Genomic DNA, 23,181 nt, shown 5'->3' on the forward strand with positions numbered 1-23,181 from the left:
TGACAAGCTCTGGTCTAGTCAGATATCACCACTGTCCAAGTGTCCCCCTCCCATGCAGAAAAAAAATTCTGCATTTTGAATCACTCCTCCAGCTGTATTATCTTGCATGTGTCAAGGCTCACTCCCTTTGTTATTTCCTGTCTCTCTCTAATTTCAATGGTGTTTGCAGCAGTCCTCTACTTAGCATCATCTGTTAATTTCATTAACATGATATTTAGTGATCTGGAAGGGGGGAGATCATATTATATAAGACCGGACATAACTCCGATTCCAACAGCATCCCACTAGTAACCTCCCACTCACCTCAACACATTGCTATTTATCAATACTCATTTCTTAACATCCTTCAGCCAGTTTTCAATCCAGGCTCATATTCACTTCATGGTTAAACTAAAATTTCCTAATTCACTGCAGTAAGTGTTTTACCAATGGCATTTCTTTATCTATCTGGAGTTCTTATTACTTCCAATTTTACATTCAAGATGTTTACAGCTTTCTGTTAGCTGTACTATTATTTTGTTACAGACCGAGGCTAGATTTACCCTACTGCAAGATCAAGATCATTACGTTATTTCTGAACAACGCAATTCCTTCCCCATCCTTTATTGTGTCTTTTGTTCTCATATTCCCCAGCCCCAATCCACTCCCGCTCAGCTCGCCACCCCTGCCCAGCTCCTGCACCCCCCACCCCACCCTCTCTCCCATCCAGACTTTACACTCAAGCCCACTTTCCGGCAGCCTCTTCCCACACTGAACACCTCATTTTTGGCCCCAACCTACAGCTGAGGAGGGCCCACAAAAACTACCAGCGCAGCCGGAGCTGCTGTGCAAGGGCAATGTCGTTTTGTTTGCTATTCAGTTGTGGACTTTTTTTTTTTTTTTTTTATCACTGATATGCAGAAGAGTGGCAATGAGCTCCACAGGTTGATTGTGTGGCCCACAACTGATTTTTCTAGTAATCCATGCTGCTGCAATGAAGGACTTTCAGTGTCTTTAAAAGAAACAGGCCGTCATATGTTCAACATCAATTGTTATAAAATCAGGACGACTACCTGAATCTTGGATTAATAGGAATGACAATCATATTAATACAATGTTTTAGTTTATATTTCATTAATTTTCAAAGACATAATATTAATAGAGGTGGGCACTGTTGGGAGCACCTTGATTGACCCCGTTAATTAAGAGGGAGGTTTCCTTTGAGTTCACCCATCCACTCTCTGCTACTCACCTGCTCCCTTCTTTCTCTCTCCTCCCTTCCTTTCAATAGCTATGCTTGGCAAGCAGTCATTACTGCACCACCTGCATAGGGCCTTTGATGCTGACATGATTTCTTGGCAGCAGAAAATATGGCAAACTACGAATTTGTTATTTTAAACAAATTATGGTCCCTCTTTTGGTACAAACTGCAAGTGGTGGTTTACCAATGCCATACTGTAAACACATGACTAACATAAAGCTAGATTGTGACAGTATCAGTGAAGATGATCTGTTAATTAACTTCTCAGGCCTATATTCAGGAAGCTGATTGGGAACTGCCTTGCTTGCCCAAAAAAGTGCAGGGCACGGGAAGGGGAACAGACAAGACATAGAGGGAAAAGAAGAAAGAGCAGAGGGAAAAAAAATAATTTCAACTCTAATTCAGCAAAACACTTAAGCAAGTGTCTAAAAACCATTGATTTCAATAGGGTTTAACTATGCTCTTCAAGTGTTTAAAGTCTTTGTTGCATCTTGGCCTCACTCAGTAAATTAAAGTCCCTTTTACCTCCACTGTAGTCATCACTTAACAGATCTCAATCCTAGAAGATGCTGAGTATCCTCCACACCCAATTATATCACTGAGGATGAAGGGCAATTAGCACATTTCAAGGTCATCACAATGGAATCTGAGTGGCCAGCAAATATTATCACGAGCAAAATATACAAGCCCATAAGTGATCTTGCTTCCTCTTTTTTGCCTGAAGGATTTTTTTAAATATCTCTCTCTTTCTCTTAGTGATGTTTACCATAGCACCATGGTGATAAATACTAACATTTTATAAAGGTAGGTATCACACTTCAGAGAGTAACTTTGTCAGCCAATACATGCACAATTCAGCTATATACCTTAGCAAGCCCAAATCTAATGTGTATATTGACTAAAAATACGCTTTATCAAGTGATATTGCTTATCCATATGCAACAATGGAGTTAGGAGGCCTGAAGAAAATCTGTTTAGCTGAATAAGCCATATAAAATTAGAAAAGTAACAAGTAAACAATGTTTTAATTCAGACAAATATATGGAACTGCATATTCTTACTTCATACAGCTTATATAACAAAAAAAACTTTAACCGGTAATGTCGAAAACTACAATTCTCAAGAAACAGAATTCAGATAAGCCATAAATACAATCTGATGTTTTATAAAACTAGCACATCAGCTAAACAGATTTGATTCTTATGAATTATCCTAAAATGATATTCCAAAAAAGTGAAATTATGACATTTTTGTACAGCTTGATAGATGTTACTGGTATGAAGAAAAGAAGCCTGAAAAACTGCAAATTTTATGATCTTACTTAAAATCCTGAGAAGGAATATTAAAGTAAAATGCTTCTTTCTCTTCAATCATTGATGATGTATTCTGGGTAAAAATTACAAACAAAATGCTTTTTAAAATCAAAAGTTCAGAAAATGACATAAGATTTCTGTATAATATAATTAACACCTTACTACAAAAGGCATATTAACAATTCTAGTCCACTGTTATGCAACAATTATCTTTGGGCTGTTGCAAATTGTGCAATGAGGAATTTGTGAGGAATTTAACTTTTATTGCATAATGAAAAAACTCTCCACTTTGTTTTGAATCCAGTCACCTTCCCTCAAATCCAATTCTTCATATTTTACGTTTTTTCCACTCTGGCTTGTCGTCTGTTTCATCTTCCTCTAATTCCACTTCTGCAAAAAGAGTTTTTGGTTGAGTCCTAGAAAATATTAAGAAAAGAAGAAGAATGATTAAACTATAGCTCTTTTATGCAGAAGTCAAGTGCATAATTTCTTCTGTTATTCCCACAAGATAGAAAAAATGTCCATGTCTGAATTACTTAGTTTTAATGAGATAAAAATATTCACTACATTTCTAGCAAATTAGAGAAACTTGTCATTGTAAGGTAAAAAGAGATGAAAGAGCAGAACAATGAATAAACATGCATCTCTTGCAAAAACTGCTTGCTCTTCAGCTGGCACTGAAGATATCAGAGGGGAAAAAAGGGAGTTTAATATAAGGCTACAAAATGAGTTCTACATTTTCACATTTCATGGTATTTTTTAAAAATAAATCTTTCACTGTAGTTTGACAGCTGTCATCAAATGAAAACAAGAATAGCACATTTTCTAAGCCCAAAGAGCACAGACTATCTAGCACTACTGTAACATAATACAAGTAACGATACTCATATGAGAACATAACTATATCCCAGAAGTAATCTTGAAACTATCTACACTGCTATTATGTGCTTGCAATGTAAATAACATCCTAAAAAACTTCACATACTCTTCATGAACTATTTTTTAAACTACAACAGTATTGAATAGTTTTTCATGCAACTGTATGTTGAATTCCACTGTTTGGCATTTAATCTCAGTTTAGTCTAATTTTCCCAGTCTAATGCTTAAAAACAACCAAAGAACCTTTAAGCAGTACTAGTGAAACCACTGAATTTCTAAAAGTGGCTACACCAGAGACTCCTCATTTCTAACCCACCAGCAAATGTAAAGTACAAAATGCACCCAGCCGAGCTTTTGGCTTATTAGTATATTAACTAATATTGTAGAGTACTTTGAGGAGTTTAAGTGCTATATATTATTACAACTGTTCCTTGGCAAATTCTGCAAAGTACACACACCTCAACAAAATTGTTCTTAACTTACTTAAAACAACAGGCAAAATTAAAGTCACAACTGATTCCAATGGGAGCAAGACCTAATGTGCATAACACATCCGTTAATATTAACAGGTTGTTTTCACCAGCCCGTTAAATATGTGGCACAACATGGGTTTAAAGATGTGAGAGATAATCAGCAAACAATTCCCTTTAGCAGAGGCTCTCCTCCAGGTGTAACGGCCTCCTATATCAGCAATCCTTTCCCCTGGGGGTGAGGAGTTTGGGGGTGGTTTCAGTTGGAATGGGAATGTCAAAAAGGAGCACTGGTGTGAGTTTCTTGAGCAATCTTGAGATATAGTGCATGTGCAATAGTCTCACACACTATTGGTGTGTCTACATGGGCACAAATCTTTGAAATAGCCATGGTAATGGCCATTTTGAAGATTACTAATGTGGTGCTGAATTGAATATTCAGTGCCTTATTAGCATTAGGACGCTTCCAGCTGCAGCACTTTGAAAGTGCTGCTTTTGACAGTGCGCAGCTTGGTGCAGCTACACGGGGGTCCTTTTCAAAAGGACCCTGCAACTTTCGAAATCCCCTTATCCCGCTCACTGCTCGGGAAGCGTCCTAATGCTAATGAGGTGCTGAATATTCAGTTCAGTGCCTCATTAGTAATCTTCGAAATGGCCATTAGCATGGCCATTTCGAAGATTTGTGCCCATGTAGAGACAGCCTATAAGTTAAAAAAGGAATACCTCAAAGTACATTATAGAACTTTTTGTGAAGGCACAGCAGTGACTCAGTCAGCAACTTAGTATGTGGCATGATAGAGCATTGTACATTCCCACCCTGGCTTGTTGTAGTCTAAAGTTTCAGCATAGACAAGGTCAAACTCAATTTCCCTCCATCTCGGTGCATGTGAACAGTTCTTAGGATCTGTCCCAATGAGACAGGATAGGTATGAAGCAACTACACTTCACAATGTGCAAAATTAATTTATATCAAGTTAAATACTTTGAAAAATGAAAACGATTAGAGATATTAATTAATCTGAAGACAGTTCCATGAATTCCATTAGTTTAGTAGAGGAAAGATGTAGCATCAGCAGCAATACTTCGGCCAAACAGTCACAAGGGATAGAGGCTTCTATGGCTAAAACAAATGATTTTGTTGGCTGACGAAGAAATGGAATTTATGGACTCTCCTTTGTCTCTCCAAATCTTGTTGCTGGAAATTTATTTAGCCAACTTTAAGGGTCTGTGTATCTGTGTACCTGGGCTATTGTACAGAAAGGTAGTGAGTGTCATGTGGTATCAAATCAGGTCAACATCAGGTTGTTATAATTATTCCCATCTGGTATCTTAATTTTATCACTTGAAAACAGTACCAGTACAATACAACTGGCCCGTGGTAACTTATGTTTCTGATATCAAAGTCTGTGGAGACAATCTGAGTTGAAGACAGCCATCAAGAACACAAGAATGGCTGTACAGGATCAGACCAATGGTCCACCTACTCCAATATACAGTTCAGGGAGAGTCAGAGCGTGGGTTTGCTTCAATGACCACATGGGCTAACAAGCACTGCTGGATCTAACCTCCAAAAACTCACCTATTTCTTCTTTTTTAACTCTTTTTGGGCTCATATCACCACCTGATAATGAGTTCCACAAGTTGATTGTGTGTTGTGTGAAGAAATATTTTATTATGATTGTTTCAACCCTGCTGCCTATTAATCTCATCAGTTAATCCCTACATTTTATTGTTATGGTAAGGGGTAAATAACACTTTCTTGTTCACTTTCCCCACACCATTCATGATGTTATAGATCTCAATCATATCTCCCTTTCGTTATCTCTTTTCTAAGCTGAACGGCTCCAGTCTCCGTAATCTCTCCTCACATGAAAGCCATTCCATACCCCTAGTTATTTCTATTGCTCTTCTCTGCAGCTTTTCCAATTCTAATAAAGCTTTTTAAATATGAGGCCATCAGAATAGATGAAGTATTAAAAGTGTGGTGTTACATGGTTTATACAGCAACATTACAATATTCTATTTTATTATCTATCCCTCCTTTCCTAATGGCTTCTAACATTCTTTTGACTGTAAATGTACAAATGAGCAGATGTTTCCAGAGGATTGGTAGCAATGTCCTCAAGATTTTTGAGTGCTGTAACAACTAATTTAAACCTCAAGGAAGAAAAACTTATTTCACAATATGGTAGAAATTCTGAATATTTGGGGGAGCTGGATAGTGTGATTTAAAATGTAATTTACAGTGATATATGAAATATTGATATACTAGCTGACATCTTTATTATGGTCTACTAAACACCTACTAAAACAAACTGAGGCATAAACAGCAGTAAAAACATCTAAAGAAAATGAGAAGAGGAAATCAAGTCTGCTTGCTATCACATTTTTACAATTAGCATGAAATGACTTAGTGGTTCTGATTCAACTGGTGTATAAACTTTCCCACCTTCACAGAATATATAAGTGTGATTTGGAACACCTGATGTGATTAATTCATCTGACCATTCCAAAGACACGTGGCAAAGGAAAATAAAGTGTCTTTGGTTCTTGTTAAGCCATTAGTAACAGAAATGATTTAGCTTAAAAAAAATATCACTAGCTAGAAATTGGCAGTGGTAGAAGGAGTTTGCTGCATGACTAATATTTGTACAAAAATTATTAGAACAGGCTTATTACTTTAACATATTTTGATTTCAAAGGGCTCCGTATAATATGAAAAGCTATGATACAATTCCTTCCTTCTTATCAATTTTCATAAAATCCACCACCACCAGCTTGATGCCAAAGAAGTGCCACAGTGGTCCTGATGCACATTTAGGCTGCCCTGAAAGGCTAGTTTTTAGAAATGAATATTTTGGAAATTCATATTTTTAACAATTTGAGTTTTGTACACACTGCCTTTGTATCAGAGCTCTGCTATACTTTTAGTAAATATATTAAAGGGAATAATACAGAAAAGGTGGAAAATGGGGTTAAAAATGTGTATTTTCTGTTTATACCAAACACCCTAAGGCATTGACAAATACTGCATGAATTTTTAAAAATTGTTTCCTTACTTAGAATAGGCGGGAGCAACCCAGTAGGGGTTATCCTCAGCATCCTTTGCGTGTCGTAAAATGGCCTCTCGGGGGTTGCTATCATCAGTCTTATCCAGTGCAATATTTTTGACTATGTATGATGACAATGTACCTCCATGAGTTCCAACACGGCCTCCGCGACCTATAAAAGAAAAAAAAAAAGATGTAAAGAAATGAATACACAGGCCAAAATGTGAAGTACAGGTTGAACCTCTCTAATCTGGAACTTTCTCTCTGGCAAACTCCATAATCCACAATGATTTTAGTTAACTAGATGACCACTTATCATAGGTGTGGCCAAGTTTCCTGGGGTCCCGTAAAGTTTGTTTAGAGCCACTAGTCCTGAATCTCAGTGTTCAGTGGTGTTATTTAGCTGTAATTTACCCTTAATTGTCTTCTAAAAACCAAGTAAGCAGTGGAAGTGTTCGTAATGTGCTAGAAAATATTGACCTTCCATCATCCAGCAAATTCTCTCATCTGGCACTGGTCAGGTCCCGAGGGTGCTGGATGAGAAAGGTTCAAAATGTACTTTGTGTCTAACACTGACCCAGTGGAGGAAAAGAAAATAGCATTTAGAGCTGCATTAATAGCAGTTCTATTGAATATTTATGGGCCTAAACAAAAGATGGTCATTGTTATTTATTTAGAAGGTTGCATAGATACACACAACAGAGCGTGCAGTCTCTGCCTCACACAACTTACAATGTAAATATAACTTCATGAGCAAAACTATTCATAGAACCCTAAAATAAATTTCCCATTTACTTATAAAAATCTTAAAACTAATCTGAGTTACCTGGTCCTGCTACTGGAGGTTCTGGTTTGTGAGATTTCAGCGGATCCATTCTATCCTTTTCCAACTGTTTCCTTGTACTTCGTTGCCGTGGTTCACGGAACATTGGAAGGGCATGAGCTAAAGAGAAGATTCACAGTTTGGGAAAACAATCCTAAATGTTAGCAAACATACTTACTTTTACATTTCTGACTCTATGTGCCAGATTGCTTTTGGCCCTTATATGGAGAGGATGCAATACCAGTGATGTCATTCTCATATACCTCCATATTGGCTTATCACAGTGTATTTTACAGGTCTCTGTCCTATTTTTGTTTTTTTTTAAGTCCAAAGCAACCAGTTTCCCACAACTTTTCCAGAGACAATTGTACAATTGTCTAAATTGTACAATTGCTTGGGCAATTTAGGCTTATTTAGCTCATTTCTCTCTCGGACAGCCCATCAGCGGCCAGGTCAACCAGCCACTGTTTTTTGAGCTTCCATTTTTTTCTACTTCTTTTTAATACCGAGGTGCTGTGACATCAAAATATTTACATCATATTGACAGATAGGGCAGTATCACGAGCCTGATACATGATACACTTCTGTATATGCTGTCAAAATCAATTTTTCTCAAGTAATAAGGCAAACTTAGGTTGGTACAGTCAGAATTTGGCCAGGACATCAGGATTTAACAACTCTTCAGAAAGCTGCCCCTATATTTTTAAAGGCCACAAATTGTCAGTTTGTTATTCTTAAATCTCTCAACAAAAAGACAGTATTTTCAGCAGCACAGTAACTTTTAACATAGGGGCACTGGCTCTATACTGAATCATCATTATTGCTTTCCAAGTTAGCCTGGGAGGTCTGCTGAATTTATTAGACTTAATTAAATCACAACCCAGGTGATATGGCTGTGGATCTTTAAGAATAAACATTTAGAGGTTATTTTTGCAGACTTTATGAAGTATGAAGTGTCTGAACAGTCTGTTGCCAAGTGGCTAGCTTGATCAGTTTGCACAGGGTATTTGAGCTGACTAATTTACAGATCCAAGATTTTGCCATATGTGGAGTCAAGCTTGTTTGAGGAAAGTCCAGCTGAGCAATAACATGCCTGTATTTAAAAAGTAACACCTAATCCCTCAAGTGAGAATCCTGCATTTTAAGCAATCAGTATATGCAATTCTGACATTCAAATAAAGTTTCTTGTGCTTTCTTGGTAAAAAGATGCTTTATGTTCCCTGTAAGGAAGGACCTTCTCAATAGTTTTCAAACAAAAAACAAACCTAAAAAAAATGGACAAGTGAAATTCCAAATTCTATCAGTTTAGAATCAACTTCAGGGTATTGCTTTGTATAGGTCTAGTCTTACTAGGATACCACAATTATGTTCCAGAAAGAACCAGAAAAACCCTCATGATAAAGTTAACATTTTCAAAAATTAAAGGCACCTAATAGTGAGATTTTAAAAAAAACCCTAAGTGACTCAAAGGGCCTGGTCCCATTGGGTTTTAGGTTCAATTTTTTTAAAAGTTGCATAATCAAAGCACTTTACAATGCAAACATTAGTTAATGAAAGTATACATACTATTTCTATTATAAGCTGTTTAATCTTAGTAAAGATTTCCTAAAATTACCCATCATAAAGGCTGTCTATTCACATGCTATATAAATTTGACAAACCAACTGTTGAACCTGAAATTTTCCATACTGAAATTTGGAAAGTTTCAGTAAAGATGGCTAACCGTTTCCTAGAGTAAGGTTCAGGAAAAACAGGTATTTTGCCAATATTAATAATTTTTGACCCTGTCTTTGAACAGCCCTAACATCAACACAGTATTTAGTAGAAACTTGAAAATTTGCAAGAGGGTAATTCCGAGTGGCATTTTATCTGTTTTTATAAAAATTACACATATTTTTGGTTGAATTCTGAGACCAGGAAAGTCACCACTTACACATTCTTAGTAGAATGTCTTCAAACTTGCCCCTTAAGATTGTGAACATTCCACTGACACTGTATATGTGCCCAGGTGTCAGAGATCTGCAACAACCTTCACAGACCAACCTAACCCTGTCTCTTCCTGACTTCTAATTTTTTATCTTTGTAATCGCAAGGAACTTTTCATATGGGTGTGTGTGTGTGTGTGTGTGTGTGTGTGTGTGTGTGTGAGAGAGAGAGAGACCACCCAGATCAAGTTTGCATTTGCACCTTATAAATAACAAGATACTAACTCTGATATACGGTATATGCAAGAACACCTATTTGATGCGTACTATGCAGGACTACCTTCTGGGTTATAGTCAGTCTTCTATGAAGCATCAACATTTTTTTATCAATGAGCAATACAGTGGACAATTTGGCTGTGGCCACACTTGGCCAAAACTTCGAAATGGCCATGCAAATGACCATTTTGAAGATTACTTATGAGGCGCTGAATTGAATATTCAACGCCTCATTAGCATGAAGACGCTTCCGGCCACAGCGCTTCAAAAGCACCGCCTTCAAACCTGCACGGCTCGGCGCGGCTACATGGGGGTCCTTTTTAAAAGGACCCCGAACATTTTGAAATCCCCTTATTCCCCTCAGCTGAATAAGGGGATTTCAAAATGTGCAGACTTCTTTCGAAAAGGACCCCCATGTATCTGCACAGAGCTGTGTGGGTTCGAAGGCGGCACTTTCGAAGGGCCGTCGCCAGAAGCATCTTAATGCTAATGAGGTGCTGAATATTCAATTCAGCGCCTCATTACTAATCTTCAAAATGGTCATTTCGAAGTTTTGGCCAAGCGTGGCCACAGCCTTTGACTTTTTGAGAGAGGGAAATATAAAAGTAAAAGCCTGAGAAATGAATAAAGGTCCCCATATAAATATATATTTAAATTACTTACGTGTTATAATGTAATCCTGTGTAAGAGTCTCTGCCTGTCTGGCCTTTCGTTTTGTTTTAACCACACATAATTTTGCTCCCCTAGTAGAAAAATAAAGGGGTTTAATTTATTCTTTATGACAGAAGTACAAAGATAAAAATCACGGGCAGGTTGAATAATACTTTCAGAAATGTATGAACACATTTGTATGTATGCACGTAAGGGAGGCAAGAGTGGTTTTTATCATGTGTTTTATCATTTGTTATCATGTGGCTTAACGTCAGAATGTGGTGGTTTAATTTTTATACTTTAGTCCACATTCCAGAAAACACCACAGTTTGCAACTATGTGGGAATCCAGGCTCTCATGTCAAATCACCACATAATGCTCAAAAACATACGCAGAAAAAAAAAATTAAACTGGGTCCCAAAAATCTTGGGAACTTGAGCGTGTTCCCCCCGACAAACAAGCATTAAGGTTACAATCAGCATCTGATATGAAATACAGCATGAATTTAAGATCATAATACTTCTTTGGCTGCTAGAGAGAGAAGCATCTGAGCATGTGAATGAGCAAGTATTTGTATATCTAAGGGGGAAAGTAACAGAGAGATAGCCATGCTAGTCTATATACTATCAAAACAAAAAAGCAGTCCAGTAGCCCTTTAAAGACTAACAAAATAATTTATTAGGTGATGAGCTTTCGTGGAACAGACCCACTTCTTCAGATCATAGTCATATGAGGGAAAGGTGTCACTCAGAAAATCAGTTGTGCTCTCTCCATCTGCCAGCAAGGCGAACTATGTCCGGACTGGCAGAAAAACTATTAGAAGAGGACAGTAAATACCAAACAACATAGAGTCTTTTAAGTCATCCTGCCACTCAACTGCTAGTTTTCCTTTTCATTTTCTTTTGCCTTTCCAAAACTTAGGTAAGGTGTCAATGGCCATGGGGACCAAAGAAAGTGAAACAGGTAGAAAAAACTCTCTCATTCCACTCCTCACCACTTCTCAGATTTCGATTTTCAACATAACTATACAGACCACTGCAATTCAAACTAAGAGATATACTCCTAAATAAAATTCTATTTCAGAAAAACAAGTATGACTAAATTAAAGTCTTTTCACAAATAGAACTTTGGGGACTGTCAGGGAGATGCTAGTCAAGCACTCTTCATGCAGTTTCCTACATAAACAACAAGAAGTCCTGTAGCACCTTATAGACTAACAGCTATTTTGGAGCATAAGCTTTCATGGGCAAAGACTACTTCGTCAGATCCAAGTACACTATCGAATCAAAGCCTCAATGAAAAATGCACTCCTTCCGAAAATCGTAAGGTACTATTTTGGACTCATGTCAACATACAATAAATGAATTTCCTCACCTTTCAATATGGGAAGTATTAGTTTGAGAAAAAAAACATTGTTTTAAGTCACAATAATGAAATTATTAAATACCTCTGGCTTTTGATGGGATCATAGTAAACTTTAGCCAGTCCATTTCCTGTACCAACCATGATCTGGTTTAGCTTGGGATGCCAAAGACAACGCACAACACTCTGAAATAAAATTACATATTGATATTGCATCAGTGTTTCGTGCCTCAGACCAGTTAACTCTTGAGATCAGATTTAACATACAACTTCATGAGGTTTTTAAAAACTAATTAATTAAGCTCCTGTCCTCTGATTCTTACTTCATACACTTTTTCCTCCCTGTCAAACTAAAACTTTCTCAGACAATGAAACAAAACAGCAGAAACAAAACAGAACAGCAGAAATGTAGCACTTTAAAGACTAACAAAATGATTATTCAGTGATGAGCTTTCGTGGGACAGCCCCCTTCATCAGATCAATCTAATTTCCAATACAGACTGACATTTATAAGTACAGAGGACCAAAAAAAAATTGCAATAAAAACTGACAAATCAAATAGGACTGAAGTTATCCTGGCTTTGGTCCAGGGCTCCTGTGTAGGATTTCATGAGGCAAGGGAGGACAGGGCAAGCAGGGTTGCCCAATATTACATTAGGCACCTCTTTGTCGCCAAACTTGATTTTCCGGGCTGGGGAAAAAAGTCCCACCCAGTAATTTTCTGGACAGGACAGAATTTCTGAAGATGTGCACGTCATGAACCTTCCTTGACCATCCCACACTGACGTTGGTGAAACGACCTTTGTGATCTACCAGTGCCTGCAACACCATCGAGAAGTACGCCTTTCTATTTATATACTCAGAGGCCAGGTGGGCCAGGGCCATGACGTGCATGCCGTCTATTGCCCCACCCCAGTTAGGAGACCCTAATGCCCTGTACATCTTCCAGGGTCAGAGTGTTCCTCAGGAGACACTGACAGAGTGCCCTGGTTACTTGCATCACTGTTGCTCCCATTGTAGATCTGCCCACCCCAAATCGATTTGCCACTGTTCGGTAACTGTTGGGTGTTGCAAACTTCCATAGAGCAATTGCCACTCACTTCTGAACTGTTAAACCTGGCCTCATTCTTGTGTTGCTGTGTTTCAGGTCAGGGGCCAGCATATCACAAAGTTCCATAAAAGTAGGCTGACACGTGTCCCAGGACTCCAAAATGATGTGGTCCCACCAGTGTGTGCTGGTCTCACGAGTCCAACCCTGCCACTGCACCGTCAGCAATTTCTTCTTCAAAATCTTCATCATCATCATCATCATCATCCTCAGCCATCATCTCCCTTTGTAGTCAACGAAAAAGCACACAGCAGTCTGGGAAGTTGCCATATAGGTATGTGCAATGACTTGAAGCATTTGAGGATCCATGATTGCACTAGCGCTGTGCTGGAGAAAATGGCGTGATTTCCTGTTTGTTTCTGAGCACTTAGTAGGTGCTCTAAATTCTGAGGCAGTCCTCTGTATTCTGGGATAGTGAGATCAAATACCCAAAAGCAGCTGCAGCAATTTTTTTCTTTCTACCCACAATTTGTTGACACAAAACCCCCAGAAAGCAACAGGCATAAGGCACCATGGGATAGGCACCCACAATGCATTGCCCATGCAGTTGACCTTGGATAAGGCAATGGGGACATGGTAACTCAACACAGAGAAATGGTGGGTTGAATTTACAGAAGGTGTGAGGACACAAATTTGAATTTGTAAGAATGAAGTTAAAAAAATATCAACTTTATTAAAAGTTGAATTTATCTCTTAGTGTAGACATAGCCTCTAAAACAGTCAATTTTCATTCTGACCTTTTTATTCCCCCAGGATGTCCTAAAAACTGATCCATTTCAGTCTCTGCCAGTAGTCAGGGCCTGAGCCTGTGCTGCTGGGAAGATACCTCTACCCTTCTTTAGACCAGCACACAAACTGATGTCAGACTGAGAAAGCCCTATTAGCTTGATGTTTTACACATATATTTTCTTCCACATGACATACCACTAGATATGGTCATAGTTCAAACAGAAATTAATTCTGTGAAGTCCTATGGCCTGTGTTATATAGAAGGTCAGACTACATAATCCCAACAGTCCCTTTTGCCTTTATAATCTATGAAGTGATGAACACTAGGCTTCAGTTTGAATTACAAGACCAAAATGAAAAATCTTTGAGTGATCAAGATGATTGACTGAGGATGTAAATATAGATATAGATATACTGTATATAAAAACACAAAGATCACTATTTACCAGAAGGGAAGACAAATCTTAACTCCTGGCCTAGCCCCAATATAGTTTTGTCTGTATGTTAAATATGAGCCATACGCTAATATGCTAGTGGAATGCCTGATCCTGTAAAATTAAACATCTGTTAAAAACTAATCAGTTGCACATTCTTTTGGCTATAAAATAAATACAGGCTTTCCTCAATTATTTATTGATAAAGAGCTTTCACAGAGCTGAGACTGAACCAAAACATGGCAGTTCATACAGCCACCAGAAATATCCCTGTGTGTCTCATCTCACACATCAGACTGGCGTAACGGTTTAAAAAAATGACACCTGTCCACGCTCTCACATGTATGCAATGTTAAATTTACAAACATATTAATGGTCAAAGTTATTTTACAGGTAGCAATGTGAAGTTAATTTCTTGAAGTTTGGCATCACCATAATCCCTTATTTGCTATAGCTACTTACCAACGCAGTCAGTGTAGGCCTGCTTATTTTAAAGAAACAATTCTTATTTGTTGCAAATATCAGTTATTACTCACGTACTACAGTAATTCTGAAACACACACACATAGCTAATAGCAGAATTCAAGGTTAAAGGTATGTGGCCTTTTCGTTTATTAATATTTATTGCATGTGTTTAACCAGCCTTTAAAAACATTGTAGTTAATGCAGTTCACCACTTTCTTCTGTCAAGTAAATGCATTTTATAAGCATGGTATTGGATATCAGCCAACAAAAACAAATCTTGAGACACTGTGGTTCACGCACTGATGGGAATTGCTACAATTCTAACTTTTCAAACATGCACAACAGACTTAAAAACACTGTGGCACGTGCTTCAAAGCAGGCAGAAGAAAATGCCATAAAACACAACATTATAAATTTTCTGAAGCATAAAATATTCCCAGAATATAACTTATTCAAAACCAAGCAGATAGAAGAAAACAGTCAAGTAGCTTTACTGTATCACTCGTGTATAAATTTACTGTATAACAGGTGACAAAAAAACTCAGATTTTTAGGATTGTATCAGTAATATACTCTTTCCTGAAAGACTAAAATACTGAATCCTGGGGACTAAATCTTTATAAATCTTCATACAACTAGTTCCACTGCAGTTAAACTATGCAAATACAGACTACTCAGGCTTGGACACAAAATATGTGAAAATATTAGCAGGGGAAAATCATCACTTTCTAAAGAATTTAATTAGTTACCACTGCATATATCCTAAGAGTCAAAATTAACTTGCCTTTTACACTTGGAATTAATTTAGAATTTTAGTAGGTTGGGTGTTTAATGATCAAGGTAGGGTGTTTAATGATAACTAAGAATGGATTAAGGCATATGCACTTTAGACCTGATCCTGAAGTCATATCATGAAGTCAGAATCTCAGCTTTCATTTAAAAAAAATCCCAAATCCTAATTTTCTAACTCTCATTCCTGTAAACAAAAACTTGAAAATGTGAGCTGAGCACATGAATGTGAGTTTGATTACACAGACAGTCTGAAACAATTACTTTAGAAGTTATGCACTTCCCGATGAATCTCAGTGGTGTGATAACTCTACAACCTATTGTTCTTGGGAACTCTGCCAACTCAATTCCCAAAGTCCAAAAGTGTGTATGTGGCAGGAGGAGAATACAGGAGGGAGGACTCCCCAAACCATGCAGATACAACCCCAGACCAAGGCCACTGCCCTTGCTTCTCAGAAAGAGAATGGGATTCATGGCACAGGGGCAAGCAAGGCTGTGGGGAACTCCTCACCATGGCCTGTGTAGGGTCCCCATACTGCTTTAATCTGGTCCTGTCCTAAATTCCATCTAAATCTGAAACCAATGGACTTTAAAAAAAATCCTGCTTTATTTTAACATTTAGTCTTTGCAATGCCATCACAGCACACCAGCTAGTGTTTAGTTTCAAGAATACCCAAGAGACAGTGGAGTTCACAATGGAAGTCATAGCCACAGTAATTAGCAGCAGGATATAAACTCTCTCTGCACTTACATGATTTTATTTCTTAGCAGAGAAGTAACACAGAAGGAGGCAATTAGATAGATAGCATTCGTATAAAAACATGCACAAAGTACTGGATTAACCAATAGTACAGGCTTCATAGGGGTTCAGCTTGACAACAGCTGTCTAGTTTCATAGGGAAACTACAAGTACAAAAACTGAATACCAAAACTAATCTACAGCCAGATTTAACTGACTGTTTCTTGCTATGATTAAAACTGAGTAACCCAAAAGCATTATGGATTCTGAAATTTCACAAAGACTGTGTCTACACTAGCACCCCCTTTCAAAAGGAGGATGCTAATGTGACACTTTGGAATATTCTAATGAGGCACTGCAATGGATATGCAGCACCTCATTAGCATAATGGTGGCCACGGCACTTTGAAAGTGCCGCTTTCAATCGTGTGTGGCTCATCTACACAGGGTCCTTTTCAAAAGGACCCTGCACACTCCAAAATCCCTTTATTCCTATTTGGTTATAGGAATAAGGGGATTTCAAAGTTTGCAGGGTCCTTTCGAAAAGGACCCCATGTAGACGTGCCATGCGTGATCAAAAGCAGCATTTTCGAAGTGCCATGGCCACCATTATGTTAATGAGGTGCTGCATATTCATTGCACTCCCTCATTAGCATATCCCATAGTGACTCATTAGCATCCCCCTTTTGAAAGGGAGCGCTAGTGTAGACATAGCCAAAGTATCTCAAATCCATCTCCCAGATCTGCAACTTAAGAGTTGGTATTGCTTTCCTTGGAGTATTCCTCTTTGCATAGTACATGAAAATAATGCCCACTGATGACAAACAATATTCCTGAAACATATAATGGTGTTTTGTGTAAAAGTCCTTTATACAAGAAAAGGATTCCTATAATCTCTCAATTGATGATAAGTATGTCTGCTAAAGAGTATTACATGCTGAAGTACTGGATACAGGCCCCAGACCCTTTTCTAAGTTTTACTGATAACATTGAATCCAAACTACATTTAACGATACTGAACACCTCCAAACCAAATCATGAGTCAGATCATCACCTTTCAGTAAAGACTGTGGCACCATCTGTCTGGCAATCCATGAATGAGGGAAGAAGAAAGACATAGGGATTCACATAATCTCCCTGTGGTGAGGTGGACTAAACCCCATTGCCCTTTAGAGGAGGCCAGAGGCCTTGCCACACCCAGCAAGGAGCAGACAAGAGGTTCTCCAGGGAGGACTCATAAGGCATGGATCAAGACCCCACGGAGCACCCTCGACCACAGAGGGATGCTCAAGAGTAGGCTGGCCCTCTTACACACCTCCATTCCTATCCATTTAACAAAGAAGAGTAGACCCAAAACTCAAGAAACCTGATTTACAAAAGTAAGATGATCATATGCACTTGAAAAAATTAGTAACAAAAACCAATAAGACTGCACTGGGATACAGTAATCAAGATTGTTGCTACTAAGAAGCAGATGATTAATTATGTGAAGAGCAGCAGTTTTTCCATAGTTAAGGTTTCAATTTAATCATTGGCATTTTTAGTAAAGTCATGGATGTGACATGGGCAAAAAAAAACAAAAAAAACAAACACTACTTGTGATCTGTCCATGACTTATATCACAAATACCAGATTGAATCTCATCAGGGAGGAAACCCTAGGGAGCCCGTGACACCAGACACCTGAAGGGCCATTGGTTGCTCCAGTCACTGTCATGGGAAGACCATTGGGGGTGGGGGTGGGGGGCAGGCACTGCTCTGGCTGCCCTGAGAGTACTGCCAGGAGCTGCTGCCCCTTAGGCAGTACCCAGCACCAGATGCTCAGGGCTGTGAGAGCAACAGCCACTGTGGTAGTCTGTGGAACTGCTCAAGCTGCAGAGCTGCTCCAACAGCAGTCAGTAATGCTGTTCCCCAGGGATGCCTGAAGTGCTGGCCCTGGGAATAATTGCTTGGGGAAAGCTAGGGGGTCAACCACACTGGCCAACGCAAAACTCTCAGAGCTTTATCCATAGCTAATGTGAAGGATTACTTTCTATTGTAAACCAGATTTTAACCTCCCCTCCTGCCAGTCTCTTCACACATTGGTAAACCCTGAAAAATCATTTTAAATTTCTGGGAACTATTTGGTCAGCACTCATTTGACCAAAATTTGCAGTGGTCAGGAAAATCCAGGTGGTCAGACACTGGGTTCAGAAAAGATAGGCCTGCCATGTTTGAAAATTAATTTTTTTCTTTTGTGACCCTGTCCTATTTAATAGTTCTTAGAACGTCTGATGAAATTTGAGAAGACTAATGGAATCTACAGCATAACTCTAATTTTCAGATTGGGAAAAACATTGGTGTTGTTAACTAATGGGCATATTAGATACGCTTAGATCAGGAAGAGTGAGAGTTCTATACCTTCCCTCTAATCACACCTTCAACAGAGCATCTACACAAACAATTTAGAGGCATTTTTGTCTTCAATATTATAAAACAAGGCAAGTGCACTAAATAAAGTGAGAGATTAAACAGTATCTACACTGTAGTGTTCACAAATTATTATAATTAAAATAAAGTAGTAAAAGAAAGCACAATTAAAGTTTTTGACTTTATTTGAAAATCTGTGGAAATGCCCCTAGGAATCTGAACTGGAAATGAGTAAGAGAAAATAACAATTTTCTATACACTAATAGCAAATAGGCTAAAACATTTGCAGAGAGCAATAATTTAGGGCAGGATTCCAACTTTTAAGACACACGGATGTGCACGCTATATCTTGGAAACTGAAAAATAGTTTGATGCATACATATGAAGCATATTTTTAGATTTAAACTGATCCACAAATTAACTTCCATTGACTATATTAATGGTTTCCCTGCATTAGGATAGTAAGTACTTGATCCTAGAAAGAATCACATTTTATTTGAACAATATTAAAGAGACTTCTAAGAATACTGGAGGCAAACTGCCAACCTAATAGGGCAAGACAAACCATTTACAAACATCTATCTTGTTAGGTACTGAAGCTACTTTTTCTGCACTGCAATAAACGGAAATTAGGCACAACACCTTTTTTGTTGTTACAGTGATGGAAGATGAATAGTTAATTCTTCATACATCTCAAAATATCTATGGACAAACTGCTGCAGCACTTATTTTAGGGTTTTTTAGGAGAGAGAGAGTAGGAAGTAGTGATCCAAATTCCACTAGAAAATATCATCTTGGGCCATTTCATGAATCAAGCCTTACTTCATTATACCAAACCCTTTTCCTTTCCTGTCTTGGTCCCATAAAGACAGAGGGCATGCCTTGAACTCCTTCCTTATGTGAAAACAATATCATAAAGCTCCTGCGCCACATAAAGAGTGCAAATGCTTTACTTTTGGGGACTTATAATTAGGACAAAAAGAGGAAAACCATTTTTAAGATTAGTGTATCTGGACAGAAATGGGAGACAGAACAACTGAGAAACATCTGGGTGAGCTGGGCAAGACAAGACATTTTTCTACAGCTGAGAATGGTTATTGCCACCAGAGGTAGAATGTAATCTAGCACATCTGGAAAAGGTTATGCTGCGGCTGACCATACTTTTAAGCTGTGCACAATTTGGAGGCTTAATATGAGTAAAAGTTATAAGATAGAGCCCTCACCATTTCCTACTGATGGGGCAGTACGTGTAAAAAGGCCAAATTTTGCAGATGCCAGGCTAGAGTAAGGCTATAATGCTGCTTAAATAGCCTGGGCGCTATTTGTATGAGAGGGAACTAAGGGTTCTGAACAGAAGTGAGTGGCTATCCTGCCAGTATCATGAAATGCTGGCATATGTAAATGCAAGAAGTATGGGTAATAAGCAGGAAGAACTGCTAATAAATAAATGCAACTATGACATTGTTGGCATCACGGAAACTTGGTCGGATAATACACGATTGGAATGTTGGTATGGAAGGGTACAGCTTGCTCAGGAAGGACAGATGGGGAAAAAGGGAGGAGGTGTTGCCTTGTATATTAAAAATGTACACACTTGGACTGAGGTAGAGATGGACATAGGAAACGGGTGTGTTGAGAGCCTCTGGATTAAGCTAAAATGGTTAAAAAAACAAAGGTGACATCCTGCTAGGAATCTACTACAGGCCACCTACCCAGATGGAAGAGGTGGATAAGGCTAACTAACACAATCATCCAGGGCCCAGGATTTGGTGGGGATGGGGGACTTCAACTATTCAGATATATCCTGGGAAACTAACACAGTGACACACAGACTATCCAATAAGTTCTTGGATTGCACTGGAGACAACTTTTTATTTCAGAAGGTTGAAAAACCTACCAGAGGGAAGCTGTCCTAGATTTGATCTTAACAAATAGGGAGGAACTGACTGAGCATCTGAAAGTGGAAAGCAGCTTGGGTGAAAGTGATCATGAAATCATAGCGTTCACAATTTAAGGAAGGGTAGAAGGGAGAACAGCAACACAGAGACAATGGATTTCAGGAGGGCGGATTTTGGTAAACTCAGAGAGCTGGTAGGTAAGGTCCTGTGGGAAGCAAGACTGAGAGGAAAAACAACAGAGGAGAGTTGGCAGTTTTTCAAAGGGACATTATTAAGGGCCCAAAAGCAAGCTATTCCTTTGCATAGGAAAGATAGAAATATGGCAAAAGACTGCCTTGGCTTAACCAGGAGATCATGTGTGATCTCAGAATAAAAAAGGAATCATATAAAATATAGGACAAATTACGAAGGATGAAGATAGGCAAAACAACAAAGGAATGCAGGGGCAAGATTAGAAAGGCAAAGGCACAAAATGAGCTCAAATTAGCTACAGGCATAAAGGGAAACAAGAAGGCTTTTTATAAATACATTAAAAGCAAGAGGAAGACTAAGGAGAGGGTAGACCCATTGCTCAGTGAGGAGGGAGAAACAGTAATAGGAAGCCTGGAAATGGCAGAGATGCTTAATGACTTCTTTGTTTCGGTCTTCACTGAGAAGTCTAACGAAGGAATGTCTAATATAGTGAATGCTAGTGGGAAATGGGTAGGTTTGGAAGATAAAATAAAAAAAAGAACGAGTTAAAAATCACTTAGGAAAGTTAGATGTCTGCAAGTCACCAAGCCCTGATGAAATGCATCCCAGAATACTCAAGGAGCTGATGGAGGAGGTATCTGAGCCATCAGCTATCATCTCTGGAAAATCATGGGAGACAGGAGAGATTCCAAAAGACTGCAAAAAGGCAGATATAGTGTCCATCTATAAAAAGGGGAATAAGAACAACGCAGGAAACTACAGATGGGTCAGTTTAACTTCTGTGCCAGGAAAGATAATGGAACAATTAATTAAGAAAATCATCTGCAAACACTTGGAAGGTGGTAAGCAGATAGGGAACAGCCAGCATGGATTTGCAAAGAACAAATCATGTCAAACCAATCTGACAGCTTTCTTTGGTAGGATAATGAGCCTTGTGGATAAGGGAGAAGCGGTGGATGTGGTATACCTAGATTTTAGATTTTAGTAAGGCATTTGATACGGTCTCACATGATATTCTTATCAATAAACTAGGCAAATACAACTTAGATGGAGCTACTGTAAGGTGGGTGCAAAACTGGCTGGATAACTGTACTCAGACAGTAGTTATTAATGGTTCTCAATCCTGCTGGAAAGGTATAACAAGTGGAGTTCCACAGCGGTCTGTACCGGGACCGGTTCTATTCAATATTTTCATCAACAATTTTGATATTGACATAGACAGTACGCTTATTAAGTTTGCAGATGATACCAAGCTAGGAGGGGTTGCAACTGCTTTGGAAGATAGGGTCAAATTCAAAACGATCTGGACAAATTGGAGAAATGGTCTGAAGTAAACAGAATGAAGTTTAACAAAGACAAATGCAAAGTGCTCCACCTAGGAAGGAACAATCAGTTTCACACATACAGAATGGGAAGCGACTGTCTAGAAAGGAGTATGGCAGAAAGGGATCTGGGGGTTATAGTGGACCACAAGTTAAATATGAGTCAACAGTGGGATGCTGTTGCAAAAAAACACAAACATGATTCTGGGAAGCATTAACAGGTGTGTTGTGAACAAGACATGAGAAGTCATTCTTCTGCTCTACTCTGTGTTGGTTAGGCCCCAGTTGGAGTATTGTGTCCAGTTCTGGGCACCACACGTCAAGAAAGATGTGGAGAAATTGGAAAGGGTCCAGAAAAGAGCAACAAGAGTGATCAAAGGTCTAGAAACCATGCCTTATCAAGAAAGGCTGAAACAATTTGGCTTGTTTAGTTTAGAAAAAAGAAGATTAAGAGGGGACATGACAGTGGTTTTCAGGTATCTAAAAGGGTGTCGTAAGGAGGAGGTAGAAAACTTGTTCTTCTTGGCCTCTGAGGATAGAACAAAAACAAAGGGCTTAAACTGCAGCAAGGGAGGTTTAGGTTGGACATTAGGAAAAAGTTCCTAACTGTCAGGGTGGTTAACACTGGAATAAATTGCCTACGGAGGTTGTGGAATCTCCATCTCTGGAGAGATTTCAGAACAGGTTAGATAAGTGTCTATCATCTAGACAGTACTTGGTCCTGCCATGAGGGCAGGGGGCTGGACACGATGACCTCTCAAGGTCCCTTCCAGTCCTAGCATTCTATGATTCTATGTACCATGTAGGGTGTGTCTACATGGGCACAAATCTTCAAAAAAGCCATATTTCGCAGATTACTAATGAGGCACTCAATTGAATATTCAGAGCCTCATTAGCATTAGGCCGCTTCCAGCCACGGCACTTTGAAAGCGCTGCTTTCGAAAGTGCACGGCTTGGTGTGGCTACACGAGTCTCCTTTTCAAAAGGACCCCACCCCTTTTGAGATCCCCTTCTTCTGTTCGGTGATCGGGAGAAGGGGATTTCGAAAGGTGTGGGCTCCTTTCGAAAAGGACCCCTGTGTAGCCACGCCAAGCCGCGTGCTTTCGAAAG

At 38.8% G+C, this 23,181-nt stretch overlaps 1 protein-coding gene across 1 annotated transcript in view; it reads right to left on the reverse strand.

The window, feature by feature from the left end:
* Positions 1-2,246: 2,246 nt before the first annotated feature.
* The window catches only part of WDR70 (WD repeat domain 70), a 191,226-nt gene continuing 170,291 nt past the window's right edge, over positions 2,247-23,181 (reverse strand). Inside the window, exons 14-18 of the mRNA XM_074995637.1 lie at positions 12,075-12,175; positions 10,640-10,719; positions 7,779-7,895; positions 6,962-7,124; positions 2,247-2,969 (exon numbers count right to left, since the gene is read on the reverse strand). Of these exons, the coding sequence (XP_074851738.1) occupies positions 2,882-2,969; positions 6,962-7,124; positions 7,779-7,895; positions 10,640-10,719; positions 12,075-12,175 (549 nt within the window). The 3' untranslated portion in view covers positions 2,247-2,881. The remainder of the gene's footprint in view (positions 2,970-6,961; positions 7,125-7,778; positions 7,896-10,639; positions 10,720-12,074; positions 12,176-23,181) is intronic.

The sequence above is a fragment of the Carettochelys insculpta genome, chromosome 5 (assembly GCF_033958435.1).
Source record: "Carettochelys insculpta isolate YL-2023 chromosome 5, ASM3395843v1, whole genome shotgun sequence".
Taxonomy (NCBI): Eukaryota; Metazoa; Chordata; order Testudines; family Carettochelyidae; genus Carettochelys; species Carettochelys insculpta.